At 29.0% G+C, this 21,149-nt stretch overlaps 2 protein-coding genes across 3 annotated transcripts in view; one reads left to right on the plus strand and one right to left on the minus strand.

Moving 5' to 3' along the window:
* The window catches only part of LOC114119635 (acid sphingomyelinase-like phosphodiesterase 3a), a 209,323-nt gene that overhangs the window by 82,149 nt on the left and 106,025 nt on the right, over positions 1 to 21,149 (plus strand). For both annotated transcript variants that reach the window (XM_050198775.1, XM_050198776.1), the window contains one exon: positions 10,991 to 11,095. In XM_050198775.1, the coding sequence (XP_050054732.1) occupies positions 11,035 to 11,095 (61 nt within the window). In that variant the 5' untranslated portion in view covers positions 10,991 to 11,034. The remainder of the gene's footprint in view (positions 1 to 10,990; positions 11,096 to 21,149) is intronic.
* On the minus strand, positions 5,189 to 8,704 carry LOC126554904 (uncharacterized). The gene has a single exon (XM_050209917.1). It carries the CDS (start codon positions 8,702 to 8,704, stop codon positions 5,189 to 5,191), a length of 3,516 nt encoding a protein of 1,171 aa, XP_050065874.1.

Raw genomic sequence — 21,149 nt, forward strand, 5'->3', positions numbered from 1 at the left:
TACTTATGTAATAGTATTATTGGATATTTTTAAGATTTAAAACCCAAATCGGATTCTATTGATCATGTGATTTATATATTTTGTTTTAAATAATTGAAGTACTATAGTCTATAACTATAAGTTTTGAATTTAAGTATAATGGGTGTCTTATTTCAATTATGCATATCCCCTCTTAAATACACCACTGAGTATGCACTAAATATTTGTTCAGTCATTACATATTAAGCTTATTGTACTAGATGGTATTATTGTGTACATAATATAATATATTTATATAATATAAAATAAAAAATGTAAGTAATTTATTTTTAATTTAATCTTTTACAAATTATATGATTTTAAATCAATTATAATGTATATATTTATGAATATATTTTTCTTTTCCAGAAAATGTTCAAGCCTTTTGCTTTTTTTTTCTATAGATAGCGATACAGCAATACGTTTTATCTATAATTAAAAATGTTTATAACAAAACCACTCGTAGCTAAAATTTAAAACATATAAACCAATTCAAAATTGATTTTCTTTCAAATAAAAAATATTATTATTTTTTTAGGGTTTTATTTATTGAAATTACATGAGTTCCGGCATCACTTATTTTATATGCACAGTTATTTATTTTTCAACAAGCTCCGGATGAGAAAAAGTAATTTAAACAAGGAATTTTTAACATTATCATTAATTAAATACTTACACGAGGTGACGTTTATAAAAAGTATGTAAATTGTAAATATATACAATCAAAAATCAGTTTAATAATTTTACCCAAAAACTCAAACAAGCTTTTATTTATATATATTTTTTTTATTTAAAACTTTTCACGTGAGGGTTATTTCCAAATAAAAGGTTTCGTTTCCGTCTATGATAACATAAAACATGTCAATGAAGTACTAAATCACAAAATCCAATCGTTTATAAGTTGATTTATTTACGCTGGACATTTTTACAACAAAGGATTTTTTTTAATTCTTTTTTTTTTTGTTTTTGTTTTTACGAATATTACCTATTAAATACTTGAGAATTATTTGAATGCACTTTTGCACGTAAATTGAAATAATTTCTCTTATTGTATACTAATTACTCGGTTAATCATGATTAACCGAGTTGATCATCTACCTATTGCAATTGATACATTATATGAATTATCATCGAATTATTAAATATTGTTGAAATTAATCAGAAAACAATTATAATTTATAGACCTAATAGGTACACATTAAATATATTATACCCATCCAATAAATATAAATAAAGCGAAGAAAACAATTCAAGCAAATAACGTTTTATTAATTCAATGAGTTGCACAAATAGTGATTTATAAAATATTTTAATAGCTTTTAATGTATTAGTGACATAGGTATGCACGTTAAATACTTTATGTCTTTATGATCTAATGTGATGTTTTTCAATGAACAAGTAATGATTTAATACTCAAGTTTGAATTTTAGTTTTGTACATTTGAAAAGAACTAAGATTAATTTTTATCACACTTCTATAAATACACAGGATAGTATATATTATAATAGTATTCTATCTTAAATACATTTGGCATGTTGTATGTTAAAAATAAAAAAAGGTAAACTGTTTGGTTTAGGGAGTTTATAGTTTTTAAAAATAAATACGATTGATCGTTAAATAAATATTCTTGGTAAACATATTTTTTCTTTATACATTTATAAAGTTTGTATAAAATTATAAGTGTCAAAAGGCTTAAGTATATTTAATATATATTTTTTTTTTGTTATTAGTCCTTCACAAACTGCATGTATATTTATAAATTCACTTTGTGCGATTCATTATGTTCATGTAATATAAAAATGTTTAATTGGAATTTTTTTTTTTTTTTCAATAACTAAAATGTATAAAACTTATTGAAAAATAATACCTTATGCATATTTTTTTTTAAATAAATTATAAAATAAAAAAAAAAAAACATTATTTAAAACTTAGTTTTAAGACAATTTTGTTCATTTTATTTTGTGTTTTAACTATCTACAAAGTAAAATATTTGATCATAATATCATGTAATATATATATATATATATATATAAACCCCTTTTTATGCAACAATGGTTTGTTTTCAATTATAGACTATACGTCACGTCATTTTTTATAGAAGTTTAATCTCTTTTTTGATAATAATTAAACGGAATTTTGTATTTAATAAATTTACGTTTATATAAACTCTGCTGACGAAGGTTTTGTGGTTAAGATTATTCATAAATTGTTAATTTAATGCGATGTTAATGTATATCATACCCATGTAAAACTCGTGGTAAGTTTTGATTAATTTACTTAAGGTCCTTTTGAAAGAATTTTTGGACACATGCAAAGTTATATTCAGGTCTATTTGACATTTTATCTGAAATTAATAAAGGATTCGTAAAGTTTTAGAAAAAATAATTCTAATTCTATACAATTATTCGTTTTTTTATGATGATTCCTATTTATTTTAACCAAAAGAAAAAGTCTAATCAGGAATGTATTTACATTCAAATGAGTCTGGTAATTCTTTAAATATATCTAAAGCATTTTTATAATAATGTAAAAAGTAATTAGAACAAATCAATTCTTTTTTAATAATTATTGCTATAAAAATCTATTAAAAAACTTACGATTTGAGCCGATAAAAAATCTGTATGCAACAGACATATCTTGAAATCGTTTACACAAGAAGATGTTAAGCTTATTCTAGTTATATAAGTTAATTATTAACAATCAAGTTATTAATTTTTAAAATAAAAACACGGTATTATAAAAATAACGCCATGTTGTTTAAGAATGATGAGTGTAAATAACGGATTGAACAAAGTTTGAACCAAATAAAAGACATAGTTTAATGAGGAACGAAGCTCACAAGGGTAGCTGCAATGTTTATTAATCCTGTAAAAGCTCAGAAAACAATTTGTACATTGATGCCCCAAATCATAAAAATGAATAATATAGTTTACAAAAAAAAATATTAAAAATCAATAGATAGAAACAGCGTAATATATATATAATACTGCTTTTAAACTATTAAAATTATTATTTGCAATGAAAACGCTGAGTGGTACAGCTATGTAAAGTATATTTGTCGTAATACAATCTATACACCAAATTATTAAACTAAAAATATTGTTTACCAACATATACGTTACGCTAAATTTTAATAATTTTATTATTAAGTAACCAAATCCAACATGGTTGCTTTTTATATGTGCAATGAAATATACAGGAACAAATTACTAGTATAATATACAAGATTTCATATTTGATAACTTTTTGCATCAATATTTGTTTAATAATGGAAGTACAAATTAGGTAAAGCTCAGTAAATTAATTTTTTCTTTTAAAGTATAAAAGTACTAGCAAAGCACATTTAAGAAGTTTGAAATCATTAAATGTATCATGGATTTAAAATTAGGCTATTTTTTAATTTTATTTTTTTTATTGTATATAGGTACCTATATTTTAAGCACAATATTGGATACCTATAATTTTTTCTTATTAAATTTATGATTACTAATATATATATATATATTTTTTTTTTATTGTATGTGTATATATTTTTATCTTAATGAATTAAAGTACTAACACAGACCTCATTTAAAATGAAAACAGTATAGAATGATAATTTTTTTGTAGAAAATGTGTGGGTATATTATCTTAGTACCATTTATAAATAAATATAATGGTACCTAACTATTTGATAATTACATAATAGGTTTACAGTTCCGAATGGAGCGATGAATGTATTGAATTCCTAATAATAAGTGTCAGTCACGGGTCCAGAATATATTTAAAGTGGGGTAGGGGGCGATGACCATCATGTTGATGTAACGCGATCGGCAAAATAATGCATTTTATCGGCTGCCAAAAACAGTCATTCTAGATTTCACCAGAGTCTACTAGAAGTTACGAGATCCGCGGCCTTTTGTGTGTTTTTCAGTCTGTCATCACCTTTAGGGGAAGTTAAAATGATTTGATTTTAAAAAATAAGGGTGGTTTTGGTTTAAAAAGTGGTGTAAATGTGTGTACTTAAATAATGACAAACATATATATAACCAAACAGTAGGAGTAATAATATTTAATTAAAAAAAAATAACACCTGATTGTTGTAATAAAGTATTAATTGTGGACTGTATTAAAATAGTATATCAGTACATCACATACACGGAATACATATTATATTTTAATAAAATGACAACTTATATGGGGAGTAGGCGCCCACCTACTATATATAAATCAAAAATGTATTATAATAATACTAAAATGAACAAAATCAGTGGTAATATAATAATAATGAAAATAAATAATAATAAAAACTGATTATAGTATCAACAAAACAAAAATGATAATACAAAGATATAAAATATCGCGTATCACATGTGTGATAACGCGTTACCGTGAACATGTCGCCGATTGAACCATAACTCTCAAAATGGACGATATGCTGTTGACCGCCAAGATCCGCAACCCACGTGCATATGCTTGACTTCAATAGACAAAAATAACAATTCGAAAGTCAAAAAAACGGGCCGATGCACTGTCGAACAAAATAACAAAAAAAAAAATAATACGCATTACCGTTAATTTATCGATGCCCGGTGCACCATAAATTCACAAAACAAAAGGTAATGACAAACCGCACACCGCCCGCGCTGGTGTCTAACACGTTTGGCATCCGTGTGCACGACGAATAACGATGGTCTCAATACCGTTACGGGATTGAGAGCCACCATCAAACACGAATCGCCCGCGTCACATACGCCTTGAGCACAATTGCGTAAATAAAACAACAAATTCTATGCCACCGATGGCAAGTAATAAAAAAAAGGCGACGATCGGAATCGGAATCGCGACGACACTTCGAACGAGAATAGCCCGTAAAAGCCAGCGTGATAGGCACAGTCGCACGCAGGCGAACTGCGCAGGCGTGCTAGCAACCGGATCAAAAATTAATTATAACTAAACAATTAGCTGGTGCGATCTGACGGTATTTGGTCCGAACATCCTCCCGCCTTTGAAAGCGATGAGCTTTCAAACTTTCTTGACTGCAGGTCATTGTAGACATGGTCTTCGAAGAAACATAAATTGAATACTAATAAAACTAATAATACTAATAATAATAATTACAATGCATAATAATATAATAACAAGGAAAAATAAAAAAAAAAGAAGATAAGGATATCGGTAATGGGTGCCTTTAAGGTCTTGGATCAATCGGAAGTTTCACTAACTTGACCACAGGACGGGTCAAAGTTCCCTCATGTGTTTTGACAGTTGCCACACGCACAATGTCATCCGCACCTGGATGGACTTGAACGATTCGACCTATCTGCCAGGACATGGGTGGTCGTGATGGTGTGTTGATAAGCTCCGTCAGACGAACCTTTTGAGGCAGAAGGATTGGATGTTTTGCATCTTCATCCAAGAATGCACGCTTCAATCTTCCAACGACGCGGATGATTCCCTTTTTAGAGACATCCGCAAAACCCAATAATCGTATGGTTTTTGATGAGAGTACGTTAATGAATCGACAAAGCGACAATGACGATAATGCAGGTAACTCCGTTGTAAAATCTTGCCATTTATTGATGATATCAGGCGGAGGCGGCTCATCCCAATCTAACTTTTCTATGCATAGCTCTTGCAGAACGCGCTTGGCCCAAAATATCACGGGTCCCAACGTGCCAACTGGATCATATAGACGAGCAATTGCTGAAAGTATTGAGCGCTTAATTGGGTTGACTTGGTTGATATTAATATGATACCCTAAGATATCCGAATTAGTACTCCAATGCAAACCCAGTACTTTCACTGATTGGTCATCTTTAAGTTCAAAAGATGGGTCCATTGCGCGATCTTCAGCAGGTATACCTTTTAATATTGCGTCACAATTGCTGGCCCATTTCCTTAGATTGAACCCTCCTTTACGTAATAAGGATATTAATTGACGTTGAAGTTCTAGCACAACCCTTTCTGTATCAGCTCCTGCCACAATATCGTCAACATATGTAGATGTAACTAACAGATTTTTTGCCAGAGGAAATTGATTTCCGCAATCTGAATCTAATTGGCGTAAACATCTGATTGCCAAATATGGAGCTGCATTGAAACCATACGTTCTTGTACATAATTCGTATTCTTTGACTTCCTCATTGGGTGAATTTCTCCAAAGTATATGTTGATACGCACAGTCTGCATCATTGACTCGGATCTGCCCGTATATCTTTTCAATGTCGGCAATGAATAAATATTTGTAAAAACGACTTTGAAGTAGTATATCCGTAATATTACTTTGTAATTTTGACCCGGTTGCCAAGCAGTCGTTCAATACAAACCCAGATGACGACTTAGCCGACGCATCAAATACTACCCGAATTTTCATCTTACCGTTTTTCCGTTTGACTACTGCGTGATGCGGGATAAAATATTTTTCTGGTTTATCAGCTGCGCGTATGTGACCTAATAAAAGATATTCATTCATGAAACAACGATACGCGGAATATAGTTCAGGGTCTTTAGCTAAGCGGCGTTCAATATTAAGCAACCGGTTTAATGCCATAGTACGCGAGGAACCAAGACCACTCGGCGTAATCAAGTCTTGCTTTGAATTACATTGTACGTTAATTGTAGATCGAAAAGGGAGAGCAACACAAAACCTGCCTGATGTGTCCCGTGACACTGTTTTGCACAACCACTCTTCGCATCGTTCGTCTTCTGTTGTTGATTGTGTTTGAACTATCGGCTCTTCAATCCTGCAAAATTGTTGCAAAGTCTCATTCATAACTGGTACCGTACTAATCGTTAATGACGTGAGAGATAATGGAGTAGAATCCTTCAATGAACCAACAATTATCCAACCAAGGTTTGTGTGCATTGCTGAAGGTATTCCAGGTGTATGAATAATGTCAGTTCTAGGTTGCAAAATCATCGGATATAAATCACCACCTATCAGCATGTCAACGGTACCGGGACGATCAAATTCTGGATCGGCTAGTACTAGGTGTTGATAGCGTGTGCGAACGGTGACAGGAAGTGAACATGTTGGTATTAATCCAGTGATTTGGGATAATATGATAACATTGTCTGCCTTAAAACATGGTTGCTCTGACTGAAGAGGGAAAAAATCACACTGAGTAACTCCTTTAACCTTGGAGACTGGTTGTTGAGAAAGGCCAACCACTTTTACGTGACTTTTGCTACATTTGAGACCGAGTCTGTTGGCACAATCCGCTGTGATAGCTGAAACTTGTGACCCACTATCTAATAAAATTCTGATCTGATGCATAGCACCTGTGTTATCTTGTACCCGAATAACGGCAGTCCCTAATACTACAGTTGTTTGTGTTGATATAGTACCTGCGAATACAGTATTATTTTCAACTGGTTCGGACGTAGTGGCCTGAACAATTGTATTTTCCTTCTGCGTCACCTCACTGTTATTCGTTACACCAAAACTTTCCAGATGTAACAGTGTGTTATGACGACCTTCACATTTCTTGCATGTAAAAACGGCAGTACAAGAGCTAGCATTATGCCCAAGTTTTAAGCATATAAAACATAAACTGTTGTCACTCACAAACTTACGCCGCGCCGTAACTGGTTTGCGCTTAAATGAGAAACAACGATGAATTTGATGTTCATGTTGACAGAATGGACAATTTGATGCAGTAGATGAAGTTGAAATTGTCAATGAAGTTTTGCCAGGAAGCCCACCTTGTGTCTTCTTACTATTACCTTTAAAGGTGTTATCCTGTTTTTCGTTCGTTCCAACCGAGGTTCCAATATTTTCTAAGATTTTACATCTCTTTTCTACAAATTTTAATAGCATATCTAAACTAGGTACTTCATTTTGTTCGATGCTAGCTTCAAAAAGTCTCCTGGTCTCTGTATCAATTACCCGGGCCCCGATGTGAAACAAGATAAAACCAGCCAAATCTTGAACACCAAGTGCTTTAATAGCCGAAACATTTTCGGTAAATACGTGAACAAATGAAGATAGTGACGACAATGATTCTTTCTTCAAAGGCACAAATGAAAATAGTTTATCAATATGTGCAGAAGCTATTAACCGTTGATTCTCAAATGATTGTTTTAATGCGTCCCAAGCTATGACATAATTATCAGCCGTCAACGGAATGGCTTTCACTACCGCTAGTGCTGGACCGGACAAGCTTAGAATTAAAAAATGATAACGTTGAATGTTGGAAATATCAGGGTTGTCATGAACTAGTGATTGAAACATGTCCCGAAATGATACCCAATCAAGTACATTACCATCAAATTTTGGTAATTCAATTTTTGGGAGCACAACAGGCTGAGCTATTTGTCTTGCACCAGTAGAAACATTATTAGTAGCAACAACATTAACCGAAGCGTTATGGAAGCCAGTAGCAATGAGTTGAATATTTGCACATATCTCTTCCATAGCGTCAGTGACTTCAGAATCAACCGTTTCAAACTCGCCTACATTATCCGAATCAACAAGAGCATTTAATACTGCTTGTTGTGCTAACTCAAATTGATCAGTGAACCGTTTCAATGACAAGTAATGAGCTTCAAACAATGCGCGAAGTTCGACATTTATTTTAGCTTCCTCGCCTATAGTATTTATTTTCTTAATTGACCGTAACGATGCATCCCGCGATGCACGAGCACGAATTAACGACCGTTTATTTTCGACATTGTCCGAATCTTGACGCTTAGGCCTTCCCATATTAACCGATTTTTAAGGAATAAAAGAGCAAGCAAGACAAGACGGAGAAATTAATTAATTAAAATTACATAAAATTATCCGGATCGAAGGTCCAAAATGTAAATGTGTGTACTTAAATAATGACAAACATATATATAACCAAACAGTAGGAGTAATAATATTTAATTAAAAAAAAATAACACCTGATTGTTGTAATAAAGTATTAATTGTGGACTGTATTAAAATAGTATATCAGTACATCACATACACGGAATACATATTATATTTTAATAAAATGACAACTTATATGGGGAGTAGGCGCCCACCTACTATATATAAATCAAAAATGTATTATAATAATACTAAAATGAACAAAATCAGTGGTAATATAATAATAATGAAAATAAATAATAATAAAAACTGATTATAGTATCAACAAAACAAAAATGATAATACAAAGATATAAAATATCGCGTATCACATGTGTGATAACGCGTTACCGTGAACATGTCGCCGATTGAACCATAACCTCTCAAAATGGACGATATGCTGTTGACCGCCAAGATCCGCAACCCACGTGCATATGCTTGACTTCAATAGACAAAAATAACAATTCGAAAGTCAAAAAAACGGGCCGATGCACTGTCGAACAAAATAACAAAAAAAAAAATAATACGCATTACCGTTAATTTATCGATGCCCGGTGCACCATAAATTCACAAAACAAAAGGTAATGACAAACCGCACACCGCCCGCGCTGGTGTCTAACACGTTTGGCATCCGTGTGCACGACGAATAACGATGGTCTCAATACCGTTACGGGATTGAGAGCCACCATCAAACACGAATCGCCCGCGTCACATACGCCTTGAGCACAATTGCGTAAATAAAACAACAAATTCTATGCCACCGATGGCAAGTAATAAAAAAAAGGCGACGATCGGAATCGGAATCGCGACGACACTTCGAACGAGAATAGCCCGTAAAAGCCAGCGTGATAGGCACAGTCGCACGCAGGCGAACTGCGCAGGCGTGCTAGCAACCGGATCAAAAATTAATTATAACTAAACAATTAGCTGGTGCGATCTGACGGTATTTGGTCCGAACAAGTGGATTTAGTTGGTATTATTGTATTATGCATTTTACGATACGCAATTATTTTTTATTTATTTTCAGATTATATACATTTATATATTATGAATATTTTTTTTACTGTGTTACGGTTTTTGCAGAATGATATTATTAAATTTCAATGTTAATATAATATTGTGAAACAAAATATGTATGGTAGAGCAGTTCTACCTTGCCTATTTATTTTTCTATTTATATTGATCATTTTGTGTATTAATCTGTCGCTACTATTTAAAACCTTATTGATCAAGAATGGTTCTCCGAAACATTTTGTATTGTTAGTTTTTTCTTATTATGGTATTTTCTCTCTCTCTATATATATATATTATATATATATATTATATAAATATATATTTATCTATATTCTATATACATTATAATTTATAATGGATTATTAGTTATAGGAGAGCTAAAATTTACAAAGAAGTAAATCCAACTACACAAAAATAAAAATAGATAAATACAATAAAAGAAAATAAGTTTAAGATACAAGTTGTTTTGAATTATAATGCAAGATAAGTGTAAATTAGATATTTTATTTAAATAACGAATCAAAAAAATGTACGTTATTCACAATAATGTTAAATGTTATATTATTGTTCAATGTTATTACATTTTAAACATATTGTTAAAACCAAGATTATGATATTAATCCTTGTTCATAAATGAAAAATACTTTAAATAATATAGGTAGTATCAATAAAAGCATTAATCACTCATTATTTATTTATATTTTATTTCGATTTAGGTCACTAGTAGTACCAATAAACTATTAGCTATTTAATTTCTTCGTTCTATATCATTGCTCTACTAGTGAACTATTTTCAACACTAAAATGAGTTAGAATATTGTTTTTTTAATATTTCGCATTAGTAATTTATTGCATTTAATCTATGCGTTTAATAAGTTTTGTTGTGATTAAGTTTATTCGATTTGTTTAATAACGCAAATTATTTATACTGCGAATACCTAATGATCTGACACATAAATTAGCACTCGAAAATTGTTTACAAATTAATTCTACATTCTTAAAATATCCTTGCTAAATTATAAGATTATTTTTTAATGTTTTCGCTAACTAAATGGAAGTTTCCATACCTTTATTAACTCCTTACAACTTGTGTACTCTCTTCGGATTTTCCATTATTTAAATTGTATTGTTTTTGTTTATTATAGGAGAAGATAAAATGCGACCTCTATAGGAGGGTTAACGGGCAGTGATGCTGTTTTTCACATTTATTGTCTGTGCAATAGCCATCAACAATGTTGCTTCAAAAATAGGTAAGCTGAAAGAATTAATAGACTAGCTTGAAATTAATACCTAGTAATACTACCAATTGTATGTACAATTATTCACTTTACCTGATCATTATTTTTAACTATTTTACATCATCAACTATCCATAAAACTGATTAATGTATATTAATGTAAGTACTGAATGTTAAAAACAAAATGAAACTATAAAAAATGATTTAATAAAATAAGTAGTTGTGTTATTTACTTATTTTTAAATATTATGTTAGACATTTTTTAGGTGGTATTAAAAATAGCAACTTTTGCTTGAATAATAAATGAAGCAATTAGCAATTGGTATGAAGTGACACCTATAATAATATAATTGAATTGAATTGAAATTATAAATTGAATAATAATTAATTAATTGAAATATTGTGTATTAACGGGAAATAAACGATAAAACTTTATTTTTTCAAAAAGTGTGAATAATTTTATAAATACAACAAAGTATTGATATTTCTGCATTGCTTCAGTCTAATACCTTCAGTGATTCGGAATATTTTCAATACGTCCAGCTACAATTTTATTTTTTGATTATTGTTATAATAATTCAATGCAATTAAATATTTCAATAATATTTTAGGATTTTCAACAAATATTATTACATTGATGGTAGTATAAAATATATCTACATGTATACAAAATTATAATGAAAATAAATCAATTTTAATTTTTATCAGATTTCTGTTTAAGTATATAATTTTCAATAATCATGCAGTATTATGGTCCTAAGTCTGTCGAACTAATGAGACTTGTTCATAATTTATTTATAAAGTTAACTTAAAGTAATAATAATTAAATAAAATAAGGAAATAATTGTTAATTTGTTTTTCATTATTAAACTATAAATTTTATTTTATTTCATAATTCTAAGTTCTGATAATTTAAATTTACTTACATAAATTAAAGTTGATTCGAGTAGCTCATTAGTAAAAGTATTTAAAATTACGCAAAATAGGAAACCAAATTTTTATTGAATACATCTATATTCATTATTTTAGCTTATCCAAACATAAAATAATTATAAGTCAGAAGTTAAACATAATTAACAATAAATTTAAACTTAAATGTTGACATTTTCAGAAAAATATTCTAATTTTAAATGTTTGTAATTTAATGTATTTAAAATTGTATGCAATCTTTATTTTTATTCAAACAAGATAAAGGTGATATAAATATACAAATAGTAAAAAAATATATATTTTTTTAAATAATTACAAAACATTTCTAAAAAAAAGAGTGGCCAAATAGGTAATAGTTAAAATGCAAATAGTTGGTATCGAGTAGACATCAAATATAGAATAGGCTACTATAATGCATATGTGTTAAATTTGAATGCAATGATAGATATCATTACATACGAAAAACGATTCTGAACGGAGATGATTTGTCAGCCTAGGTTATATATTTTCCACTGGGAGACAACAAAGCTGGTTTATGTTTTGATGACCTTGAATAACACAACATTAAATATTACACCAAAAATGGTTATTTAAATAACTGATTCATGTTTCAAGATTCAACGACTAGTAATTTTCAACAAAAATAAAAATCTAAAATTATATGATAGTAAATCTTTATTTTATGCGTGAATTTTTGACTTCGTAAATTTTAACTTCAGATATATTTTTTTTTAATTGGCCAACACTTAACTTGTTTGTTTTATTTTAATTATTTTAAGCCAAAATTATGGAAAAGCTTGCATTACATTTTCAATTTTTAGCTACTTATACAAACAATTCTTATACATTTTTAAGTTTTTAACTATAAAATTATTTGGAAATATTCACGATTTTGACGAATATTGTCAATATTTGAACTTTAAATGCTAAAAAAAAAAATGTGCATAGTACATAATATTATGTATTCTTATGATTTTTGAATCACTATAAGGCTAACTGATAAAGAACTTTGTATTAAAATTCCAAGTATTTTGGATATTATTTAACATTTTTCCATCGTCGTTTCAAACAATAGTTAGAAAAATCCAAAATTTCAGTTGTCTATAATATCTCAAAAAAATTCAAAATATTTTTAAAATGCAACCTTGTATAAATAACGCTAACATAAATATTTTGTGAAAATTTCAAGTATTTACAGTTATTCGTTTTTGAGTGAAAACTGTATAAAAGAAATCAATTTTTTTGAAATCTAATGGAAACTTGTAAGTGTTGACCTATATAACGCTATTGTTTGATAGATATAGAAACAATTGGCCGTAGTTGAATAAAATTTTAAAAATTTAAGTGAAAAAATATTATATATTTTTTTTTTTTTTGCATTTCTCAGTATTTACTGAGAATCGAAATATGAATTATAATTACCTGTTGATTAAAATCAAATAAATTTACATAAAAGAAGATATATATTCGTTATACATTCAACGTAGTAATATTCAATACAAATTTGAAAAAAGAAACGCTTCTTTAATCTAGCCACTAGTAGCACTGACTCCAAACAGCACGAGAAGAGAGTTGGTATTAGCCTTCCGAAAGCTTATTCAGTCAAAACGTCTCTTTACGCCGACGATGACATCGTTGCGACTACCAAACTCACGAGATATTTTTGTTGAATGTAATAATATGACTATTATTATTCATGGTAAAACAATTTAATATTTGTGTAACTTTTAGTTAAACTTACTAATAAATTTAAATTTTATCGATTAAAATTAAATTAAATTATTGGTTTTGTCAAAAACTGTTTTTGTGTAAATATTCCCATTTTTGCGGGTTTCACAATTATTTCGAAAACGGCTTCTGCTTATTTCTGACCTCTAAAATGCAACAAGAGTATTTAATTTGCCACCGGAAACCATCCTCTGAAGTTTTAAATTGAAGCATTATTTCAACAATTTATGGTGTAACAGACACAAAAACAAAAAAGTAAACACTCATACACATCATTGTAAAATCTATACATTCGTCCCTCCGTTCAAAATCTAAAATGATAATAATTAAAAAAAAAAATAAGCATATACCTTTAAATTGATCGACTTATACCTATGTATGTTCATTAAACTAATTTTATTCAAAAAAGCTAAATAAGTTTAAATATATTGGAATAGTACAAGGTTTGGATTTTTAATGTCAAACTAAAGTACATTAAATCAGATTTAATTAGATTTTTTAAAAAAAAAAACCATTGTTTAATCATCTATCAGAATTTTGTGTTAGAAGATCACTTAAATATGTGAATTACCTAAATATTAGTTAAACATATGTACAAATATATCAGGTGGAAAATGGGTGTGTTCAATAGCCGTGTCATGTTTTTTATTACCACCAACATCAAGGTCAATAAAAAAGTTTTCTATGGAAAAACAGCCTTTAAAATTAATTTAATAGTTTTTTATTTGCATAACTAATATTTTCACGGCCGCTGCAATATTGCTGTATTGTAAAAAAATCGAGTGTATCTCTGTATAATAGTTGTATATTATAATTTGTATCGATTTGAGACATAATAAAAACGACCACGGAAATAGCTGAAAAACAGAACACTGCTACTTCTTTGTAATATTATAATAATTTTACGCTGCATCGGCCTTCCGTAATATATCATTGGAAAATGTGACATATTGTACATAAATTCAACAATTTATTAAGAGGCTTAGAAACGTTTGCCGACTGGCGTTATGTCGGGTAAAGCGCATGGTGGTTGAATCGTATCGCGTTTAAACCTAACATAATGCGACGTCGTATATTAATATCCGATTTTGAGAGTTTCCTTGTCCGATTCTGCCGCCACCGACCAGTACATATATAATATTATATAATCGCGTGCACTTCCGCCACCACTACCACCATTACCGATCTAGCTTTATACATAATATTAAAATATAATACTGTAGTCTGCAGGAGAAGTCACTATTTTTCATTTAAAGTACGCGATCGAGGGCGGAAACGATTCCGGTCACCCGCCCACCTTGTTTTGTAACTCCACTATCTCACTCTAATGTTATTATTATTATAAAAACTGTATTAAAATATCCCTATCAAAACCCGTTTATTCGTCTTTGCCTCCGTCGTGACGTTGACATAATTATATCGTCAATTCTCTCTCTCTTTCTCTCTCTCTCTCTCTCTGTCTATCTTTATTATTCGAAACCACTCTGCCACTTTTTACGTACCCGTCAAGCGATGATATTTCATTTTAATTGCAAACCATTGGCACGCGGAATATTTTCTTTTGAAAAGAAAAAAATGAACAGCTATACTGATGACACCGTTACAAATGCAATGCAACTACACGCAATACAGGAATTACTTGAAATATTTCATAATATTAATATAACAAAGAAAAAAATCCTTTCGCCACACATTTTGTTCGGTGAATTCTGTACATATGAGGTACTGTCCATGCTATGTATAAACTGATATTATATTTCCCAACACTAAAATTTATCGAATTCTGAATTCTTACGAATTATATAATTCTGTATTTGTATAAATATGAATATGCGGGTCATTGTGTTAGTGTATAATTGCATTGTAGTAGTATCGTTAAATGGTTATAATATTTATTATATTTTTACGAAAAAAAAGCATGTAAAAAGATTAATTATGAAAAGAAATGGCATCGATTAAATAGATTATACGAAAACTCATTCAGTTTTCCGACTCCTTTGATTGTTTTAAAGATAAATCTTATTACATGTACGACAAATTTAACCAGCCGAAACTTTAGACAACTTTTAAACGAAATCTTTCTTCGCTACGCTTACTATATTCTACTCCAACAACAGCCGGTTGGTCCTTAAGTCATGTACGCACTATATATACACGCAGAATCGGGACGACATATTAAACACATTAGATACTCTGAGTTTGACAAATTTCGACCAAGAACTTTAATGGAGCGAAAGTTGCTGTCGTGTCATAGTCGTGTACCGAATTCCTGACGAATTTGCTCGCAAGACATTTTAAAAATACGCCTAAAGTCACTACGCTGATTTAGATTGAATACTTTACGCATATCGATTATTCTTAAGGTACCAGTAGCTGAGGAAACGTATTTCAAGAGCTTATAATAAATTATTCGAAGAGGATTTTCTACTTTCTCGAAACAACAACATGTCATGTAGTCACTAACTTCGTATGAATTTGATTGGTTTAGTTTGACAATTCCACATAAGTAAAGTAACTCTAATCACTCTACTGTTTTGAGTTGAGTATTGAATTAAATCAAATTTTATTTATTTGAAAATCATAACTCAAATTTGTCGCAAAAATCATATAATACTAGATAAAACTTACTGAAAATAATAATTATTGTATATTATTATAATATTTAAATATATACATTTTCAATACATATTATGTAATTATTATATTATCTATTAAATCGTTTAGTTTAAAATAAATTGTTACCACAAACATAATTTTCCACAGTTATAATAGTATGTATAGTAACTGTTATTAGGGCTCGGAAATCATAGGAATCAAAATAGGAAAAATAAGAATGTAAATATATTGTACAAAAAAATTGTAAAACGTGCATGAAAAAATATGAAATATTCAAAATACTTAAAAATTATTGAAAATATCGGAAAAAAAAATTGTTAAATATTGTCAATAGTATACAATAAATTTACTAGTGAATAAACAATAAATAAACTTTCGATAACTTATTTAAAGATAATATATCAATAAAATATTTTTATGCATATTAGTACAATAAAGATTAAACACACAATACACAGCTGTTGTAAAATTAATATTAAACTTTAGCGATGACAATAATATTGAGTTAATTTTTTTTTTTTAGAAAATATTAAATACGATTAATATTTTTAAGGAAATTTTCGATTTTTAAACTTATCATCGTATATTTCGGATTTCTAACTTGGTCTGCTATAAATCGAATGCGTATAGAATATGAAATTTCGGAGCCCTAATAATAATAATTTATAATGCATTGCTAAAATAAACATCTTATCACGGCGCACTGGTTATGCAAAATAGCTACACCCATGTCAACAAGTGAAAATTAAGTATAACATTATTTTGGTACAATACCAAATAGATGATGCGTGTTAAACATTCGGAAACCGTAAAAATCGAGAATTAGATTTTGTTGAAAATACAACACCGACCCAAAAACAATGAAACTATAATAGTAATGCCGTTGGGGTGTAAAGTTTTAATCTGAGTAGCAAAACAAAAATAAAACGTTTGCCGGTGATTTATAGGAGACTTTCTGACACCCTTAAACTCGCACTGCTACCGCATAATATCAAATATATTGGAATTTACAAAAGAAGTGAGGAAAAAGAAAAACTACCCCAAACTTTTCAACCGGGAAGAAGGTGCTTTTTTCAACCACTGAAATACTCATTACACACTTGTATCGGCCTCTGAAAAATGTATAATGCCGACTTCGTGTGTACACAATAATATAGGTACTTATATGGTGCGAAAGAAAAAAAAACTGTCAGTAGTTGACGTTTAGTGCTGCAGTTAGTTAGTTAGCTGTACGTGTAATAAAAGGTAAATACCAAACCGACCTATAGTAAAGAAATCGACTAGCCGCTACCTCATTGTGATTTCTGAAATGTCGAGGAGACACCTATAAATCAAAGTAGCCATAGATAGTGTGTAAAACCCAAAATCGTTTTGTTCGATACTTCTTCAATACCTTTATTTCATAGATTTTCTTTGATACTTAAACCATTGACTGAGTGACTAATTAATTTTGACAATACGTAGGTACCCGTCAAAGTAATGTATTTTCAGAAAAATAAAAGAATACATTTTTCACAGTTTTTCACCGGGCATTACGTACTCAAAATATATTTTATATTACAATCATAATAAGTACTAAATAATTGTATTAATGAAATACTCGTAATACAGTATAATTTAATATTTTTTTGTTTTTTTTTTTTAATTTGAACGTACGTATAAGGAAAATTATTTATAGAATTTATTAGACGTTTTTCATTTTATTTAAAATCACTAAAATATATTATGTTTATCTTAACGCGATATATCATAATTATTATATATTATATATTATTGAATGTATATATTTTTAATGAATTTGTAATTTATTTGTTTACTTGAGACTTAAGAGTATAATATTATATTGAATTGATTAAAAATTGTATAATAATTTACAAAAATGGATAATATAAGTCATTAATTAATGATAATGGTAAAATAATTTCATGAAATTAACTTCTTTAATAAAAATTGTTTTCGTTTTTAATACAAATGGATGGCAATTAGCTGTAAACTAAATGGCAAAATGTTTAGGAATAAATATTGTTTTTGTAATATTATTTTAATATCCAATGGAAAAGCTTTAATGCTTTTTAACTATAGAAATACAATCATCAAAACATTTTTATTTGAACAGTGGTAAAGTGCCATCCATTTCAAGTGATGTAGAATCCGTTAAAAACAACTCGTATTTGTTATCAGTACACTTTAAACCGTTAAATAGTATCGAGTACTGACTACTAACTGCTTAAAAAACTATAGTCAAATATTTTAAATACTCAAATTTAAAAGTGAATCAATAAATGTAAAAAAATTAATCCGAAAATTGTATTATTGTTTCAAAAAAAAAATTTGTTTTAACATGTCTAATACATATATCATTAAACGTATTAAAAGGCATTTCGATATTATGCATCTAAACATTATATTTACGAACACGTCACATTAGACGAATGCTAAATAAATTGATAACGATCTTGTTATTATCTTAAATTTAAAATTTTGTATGATTGTTAAAAATAAAAAAATATACATTTTAATATTGAAGTATGAGAGTTAATTTAAATACTATTTTAATAATACAAATGCTAGAATTTTCAAGATTTATATTTCCGGACAATACACTAGACTTTAAAATCTAAAGAAAATAACCTTTACAGTAGTGTTTAACGTCTTGAACGGACAGCAATAAAATTCAATCGGTGCAGAATTCTCAACTGTTGAATTTTTTTTTTAATACATTTCTGATTGCAGGAAACACACAACACTACAGTGTAATTATATGCACGTTCGATAAACGCGGCGATTATTCCGGAAACACTTCTTCATTCGGCTTCTAAATAAAGCAATCTCGACTTGGCGTTTCCTTTATTTAATATTCTAGTAGTCTGGAAGGTTTCAGTGGTTTCAGTGGTCCGCTGAAAAGTCGTTTTTGAACAAAATATAACAAAAGTAGCTTTGATGGTGAACCACAAAAACCACCGTTTGCTGGATCGTTATAACCACACGTGTATCAAAAATATCGCAAAGAGATTCAATTGAAACGTAAAACTGACGAGAACCTAGTGGCTATATGACATAAGCGGAATATACAAATATTAATGAAAAAATTAGTTGGAAATTAGCGGCAATATAAAACTATACTATATACCTTATAATATATTATGATATAAACACCGATGGTATTAAGAAGAAAATTAATTTTCTTATTTATATATCAAAATATTAAAAACCATCAATTACCCATATTTTTTTGTTCATTAAACAAAATGTATAGAACACTATTATTCGTAATAATGTTTTATAAGGTATACTCGTATTTTCACTGCGGTAATGTAGCATTCTCAAAATATGCTTACTATATAATTAGGTACTTTCAATATAATGTAATATAATATAATTAAGAGAAATCTAACATAACATCATAAGTTAATATACGTTTGGCATTTTTTTAATGATACATTTAGTTCTAAAATTAGTATCTAGAATAAAGCATATAAGTACCTGAGATTTTGTATAAAACGATTTACTTTTTTCTTATCTCTCGGTTTGCTACTCGTGTTCTCTATTGAACCAAATAACGTAATTCTCTATCTAAAAATGAATTTGTCCATAAAACCGCGGAACTCGATGAACTTATTTAGAATTTGCTTCAAGTCGGCACAATATTTATTATCGATAGGGATGAAAATGATGTATCTTATGTTTAAAGAAAAAAAAATTAAACACGATTTAGGTGGACAATATATTAATAATCACTACCTTTCTAAATCAGATCAACCAAATTTGTTTTCGTATACGTTGCATTACAATCAGTACTCCACACCTACTAAGACAACGTTCGTACGCTGCTCGATCATTAGACAAATTATTTATTATATTTTCTCATACCTACCGTTATCGCGTTTAATTCTCGGCATGGTTAAAATATCTCAAACCAACTGTACCCTATAGTAATAAGATTAAATGGTAAACGTCCAATTGCATGTATAATATATATATATATATATATGTTATCTTTCGTAAACAAAATTAACATGTACTAGTTGTACGTGACCTACGCCTAATAATAATGTATTTAAAAATTATTTTCGATAATAACTTTACATAAGAATAATGTATAGTAATAGTATATTGTCTTATAGCGCGGTTTTTTCATAAATTATAGTATATTCAGATGAATAATAAAATTCTACTGTTACGCGTTACCGCGACAACGTCCTTCTCTATTTTGGTTTTTGAGTATTCATTTTTTCTTTCTTTTATGTTATGTATTTTTTTTTTATTTTTTTTTTTGGGCAAACTATCCTTTTCGAGTCCATTACCACTATCGGATATGAATATGGTAATGTGTAATCCATACACGTATCACAAGCCGGTATCAAAATAACTGCAGATATATTTTATACCCAACCATATTATAATACGCCGTCGTTTCACATATAAATTGGTGATTATGCGTTTTCACCATCATTCTTTTGAACAACGATGGAAAATTTTGAATGCATATTTTTCGTGTTTTTTTTTTTAACGCAGTGTTTTAGTTAGAGTGTTCAAATAGCACGACATGTATAATATAATGACTGCAAAACAGTAGTAATGTTTATTTATTTCAACAAACCCCACTTACTTGAAAACTATATATTTTGAATATATTTTGCTGGATGACAATTATTACATAATGCAATACCTATAGCATTAATTCGTAATAAAGATTTAGTTTTCAATGCATTAAGTAATTTTAAATTAATAAATAGAGGCACGACCGCGTTCAATATACGTACATTACGTGTACAGCTACTTTCGCGTATGAA

This window comes from Aphis gossypii, chromosome 1, assembly GCF_020184175.1.
Source record: "Aphis gossypii isolate Hap1 chromosome 1, ASM2018417v2, whole genome shotgun sequence".
Taxonomy (NCBI): Eukaryota; Metazoa; Arthropoda; class Insecta; order Hemiptera; family Aphididae; genus Aphis; species Aphis gossypii.